This window comes from Amaranthus tricolor, chromosome 4 (genome assembly GCF_026212465.1).
Source record: "Amaranthus tricolor cultivar Red isolate AtriRed21 chromosome 4, ASM2621246v1, whole genome shotgun sequence".
NCBI lineage: Eukaryota > Viridiplantae > Streptophyta > Magnoliopsida > Caryophyllales > Amaranthaceae > Amaranthus > Amaranthus tricolor.
In genome coordinates this window covers 28,773,255-28,778,706 of record NC_080050.1, presented here as the reverse complement: position 1 = coordinate 28,778,706, position 5,452 = coordinate 28,773,255, and the positions used below count along the sequence as shown (strand labels likewise).

At 26.3% G+C, this 5,452-nt stretch overlaps 1 protein-coding gene across 1 annotated transcript; it reads right to left on the bottom strand.

The window, feature by feature from the left end:
* Nucleotides 1–2,017: 2,017 nt before the first annotated feature.
* LOC130810036 (BRI1 kinase inhibitor 1) lies at nt 2,018–5,085 on the bottom strand. Its single transcript, XM_057675955.1, has 2 exons — nt 4,345–5,085; nt 2,018–3,009 (listed from the first exon to the last, which is right to left on the bottom strand). Exons 1-2 carry the CDS (start codon nt 4,945–4,947, stop codon nt 2,581–2,583), a joined length of 1,032 nt encoding a protein of 343 aa, XP_057531938.1. The 5' UTR covers nt 4,948–5,085; the 3' UTR covers nt 2,018–2,580.
* Nucleotides 5,086–5,452: the final 367 nt, after the last annotated feature.

Below are 5,452 nucleotides of genomic sequence, written 5' to 3'. Positions count from 1 at the left end.
GCTGCATTTTTATCTTGGTTATGATTTATATATTTTTTATTAGTTTTCATCTATATATTTAAATTATTCTTTTATTTTATTCATACATTTTTTATGTTTTTTCATAAGTTACACTTTTTTATTTACTTTAATCCCTTTTCTTAATTTGTTTAAATTTTTATCCTTATAACAAATATTGTGGATTAAAGGATGATTTTGCATTTAATTAGTCTTGCTAGTTAGCTAGCTAGAGTTAGTATACTTATATTTTCATAATCATTAAGAAAACCAATTAGTGAATTATTTCTTGATCTCATGTTTTGATGAGAGGAAATAGATAACTTTCATTTTTTAAAATGATGAAAGAAGAAATAATTTTAGGGGAAGAAAATTAGCTAAAAAAAAACATTTTATTTTGCGTATAATTATGAGGAGCAATTTGAGCAATCGCTTAGGACTCTTTTTTTAAAATTTTTTAAAAATAACTTATATTGTACATATTAACTGTTTAATGTGATCAGAATTGATACCTTAAAGATAAAATTTAATTTTTTAAAAAAATTTTTTGAGTTTAAGCCGGCCTTTTAATACCCGTCACATAATGAGACTACCGCTTATAGATTTTTGCGTTTTTTCAAAAAGCTCTCACATAAGCTCTATAAAATCAAAATGTACTTTGAATTAATTTATACTTCTATAAACTAATTATCCCCTAAAACTAGTGGGGAAATCATTTTTTAAAAATGTTAAGGCCCGGATGCCGGATGGAACTGTTGGAAACGAGAAGGTTCATCAGTAGTCCGTAAGCCTTGTCTTCAATAATGGCTATCAATATTCAATATGATGTATTTAATAGGAGTAGTATAATTATCAATTATGCATTCCATTCCAACTGTATTATACTACTTATTTGAATTTGAATAATAAAAACAACACTAATAAGACATTAATAATAATAATAATTTAATAATATAAATCAATATGAAAGATCGGTTTTGATAAAGATTATACTTTATTCGACTCAACTACGACTAATAAGAAAAGATTGTTACAGCTTGTGATCTATCGTAAATAATGATATTAGAACATATAACACAACTCCCTTCTTATCTCTTGTCACGATTTCAAATTTTCACTATTGGTCGACATTAAAAGTATTTAATTAGAAGTGCGTGTTTAAATTTCACCATTAATTATCAATTATTAATTTTCTTACAAAAAATTATAAAGAATAACAAAAAATCCTTAAAATAAAATATTTTATGAGCTTCTTATTTTATTTTTTTTTCTAATATCTAATAATTATTATTCTTGTACTTAATTTCAAAGGCCTTGGTAATCGAAATCTTAATTTCGCCACTTTTTTTTAATTTATCAATATCAATATTATATAGTAGTCCGTGCGATAGTAAATTAGACTTGGATTATACAGTCTAGAATTGTAGTATCAACAATAATGTTATCCCTTATGCACACACTTGTCTACCGACTTCACATACGACATTGGACCCCTCGTGCGTATCCATACGCGATCTTCTTAAAATTATTTTTTTTTATTTTAAATTATATAGGAGTATATTTTTTGGTTTTTCGGTTGCTACAATTATTACTTGTATATATGATCTAAAATTCTTAATATTATAAAAATTTACATTAAAAGAAATTAAATAAAATTTTAATTAATTATATTTTATATTACACATAAAAAATACAAGCTAAAAAATCCATATGAAATACTAATGTAAAATATGAAATGACTTGGCCAATTAAAGTAATTAGATTTTTTGATGGTATTTTTCTAAAATTATAGCACACTAATCAAAAACCTAGAATCATATAGTATCAGAATATATGGAACAAAGAGAATTACTGTTGAATTTTTTGATGGTATTTTTCTAATATTATAGAAGAACAATCAATAACGTAAAATTATAGTAGCAGTCTAACAGACTATATATAATGGAATAAAGAGAGTAATAAACAAAATTATTACTATTGAATTTTTCAACAGTATTTTCCTTATATTGTAGCAAACGGATCAAAAACGTAAAATCATAATATGTAGCGTACTATATAGAACGAAGAGAGTAATAATAAACAAAATTATTATTGACTTTTTTGACAGTAAAATAAAATTATATATACATCGGACATTCTAAAAATCCCGTCTAAGCAGAAGTCACTCCAACATGGAGAAAAATGGAACAAAGAGAGTATTAAACAAAATTACTATCGAATTTTTTGATGGTATTTTTCTAATATTGTAGTAGACTGATCAAAAACGTAAAATTATAGTGTGTACCATACGTATTTTTCAAAATTCAAAAAAAGAACATTTATTATTACAAAAATAGAATTATATACACATCGGATATTCTAAAAACCTCGTCTAAGCAGAAGTCACTCCAACATGGAGATGGATAAGTGTATGTTTTGTTAACAATTGTATGTAACAAAATTCTAACTAACAAAGAACCACAAATTGTTGTATTAGACAGTCTCACAGTGAGATATGTCTCATACATGGGTTAAATAGTCCAATAATAAAAACTTTTATCTTTTAGGCTTCTTGTTTTGAGGTCGTCTTACTGTGAGACAGTCTCATACAACAGGAAGAGAAGTAGGTAAATCTTGTTGATGAACAGAAATAGAATTCTTACAATGAGCAATAGCAGCTTGAATAGCAGAGTGTAATTCTTCCATAGTACTATCACTTACACTTACACTATTTAGTGGTGTGGCTACTAATACTCCACTATTTGTTGGGGAAGTTCTCATTGAAGCTGGTGCTGAATACTCTCCTCTTCTTCTTCCTCTTATATTATTATTATTATTATTATTATTATTATTATTATTATTATTATTATTATAATAATTTTGTTTTGGAGTAGCTGTTCCTGAAAATGAATATGATTGTGATCTTCCACCACCTCTTATGATCTTGTTTTCTCTCCTTCCTCCTCTTGCTGTTAATAATGGCTTTACCATTTTTATATACCTTTTTACCATTTGACTTACATCAAATTTCACCTGTTCCAAATAATAATTAATGAATAAAATTGAAGTAGAATTTTATTAAGGGAAAATTATCTAAAATAATCTAATTTTTTTTTATGATTTTTTTACAATAATCCTACCTATTAATTAACTATAAATAATCCCAACTTTAGAGACTGTTTTTCTATAGTAAACTTGGTAACCGAATGACTTTTTATAACAAGTTTTATTTTTAAAAAAAATGTAAAAAACATGTTAAAAAAATTTCTGATTTTTTATTATTCATAATTTTTTATGTAAAATTTCAAAATTTTTCTCTAATTTTACATTAATTTTTAGTTTTTTTTTTTTTTAATTACCTACTATAACAGGTCATTGGTTACCCAAGCTTACTCTAAACAAATACCCAAAAATTAGTATTATTTATGGTAAATCAATAAATGAGATTATTGTAAGAAAATCATAAAAAATTAGATTATTCTAGATAATTTTTTCTTTTATCAATTAATTGCATTTTCTAAATCTTCTATGATGCTCTATTTGAGAAGGGTGGAAATAAATTCTTTTGAGTGATGATAATTAAAATCTTATAACTAATAAATTTATTTGTTACGGAAATTATACATAGCAAGAACTAGAGTAGAGATGACTGTATATAAATATAATCACTAATTCATTCTAAAATTGATTTGTAATGGGAAGAATGCCTTAACCCAAGCTACCTATGATTCTCATAATTAAATGAAATTTTGGGTGAAAAGATATCTTTAATTTTTTATAATATTAAAATAATTTCAACTCTCAATTACAAATAGAATTCATTAAATGAGATTAAATACAAAGAAATACAAAGTGTACAATATATATTTGAATAAGGTTGTTTTGGGTGTTTATTATTATTATTATTATTATTATTATTATTATTATTAATTATCATCATTATCATTCTACAATCCCTCCAATTTCTCCTATTATTGGAATTATTTATAAATTGTGGTTTTTAAGTAAGTCATTTACCCATTATGACCTTAAATTTTATTTTTTTAATAATTTATAGCCGTCAAAGTATTAATATCTACAACATTCAAGCCAAATCACTGAATTTCAACTATTTAATGGTTGGAATGTTTGGTAAAATAGTCGAAATTCAAAAATTTAGTCTAAATATTATAGACATTAACACTTTAATAATCGTAATTTGAAAAAAATAAAATTTGAGCTGTAGTTTGCAAAATACTTAAGCTATAAAACTGTAATTCTCGAATTAGTATTATTACAATTATTATTATTGAAGTATTATTATTTTCCTAATATGATTAAATACACAAAAATAGAAAGAGTAGAAGAAATACAAAGAGATTAGATTACCTTCCTTCTCTTATTATTATTAATATCATCGTTCTCCAATTTCTCCTTGTTTTCTAACCCAGAAGAAGTTTTTTTCCACTTGGATAACCCAAATAAAGAAAAAGACTTAGATTTATGAGTATTGTTGATTCTTTGTTCTGCTCTGCATTTATTGAACTGAATATGATCAATTACATCTTTATTAAATGAGATGCAATGATCATCATCTTGATCATCATCATCATCTTCGTCGTGTTCTTCGACTTTTTCAGCTTTATCTTCTGTTCTGGTGATGGCATGTGATGAATCAGGAATTACAGGAAGGGTAAAACTGTCCAAAGAATGTGTTGATGGGCGATGAGAAAGGAAGTGAAGAGGAAGTAAATGACCATGGAAGAATATTTCATCTGCTGGAGATAAATCAATGGCGGTTAATGGACTTTTTGTGGGTAAAGAATTTGATGATGATGATGATGATGATGATGATGATGGGTTTAATGGGTTGTTTGTAATTGTTGTTGTTGAGGAACATTGTAAGGAAATGGTGAAGGAGAATTCATGTGCAGGAGAAGATGATGGGGAGATGATGGGTTTAGTTTGTTGTTGTTGTTGATGAGTTTCCATTGAATTTGTACGGATGGGCGGCAATTGTGAATACAGAGTATTGAGAGGAGAAGATGAGGTCTGAGAGATAAGTAAGAAATGACTAATGAGGTTTTGGAAAAGACAATATAATGGTTAATGGGCATATGGAGAAATGACTATTAGTCAGAGTTGTAATATTTAAATCTTTTATATCGTCGGTGACTATTTATGTAGATCGGTCTTATAGATCAATTTGAGTCTTTTCAGTATATTTTGGCCTCATTTATGAGCACCTAAGAAATCTTTTTAGGGGGTCACCCATCTTAAGAATGCTCCTCATTAAGCACGTTTAACTGTGGAGTTCTTAGCAAATGAGCTCTTTTGAAAAGATGATACATCTTATTGATATGAGTAATCTATCATTTCTTTTTAAAGCTAAATTTGGGATATCACAGATTTGTTGGCGGGTTTGATCAGCTGAAAGTGTTAATTGATAAGCTACTTGTTTAAGCGAGTTGTTATAAAGATATATAGTAAAAATTAT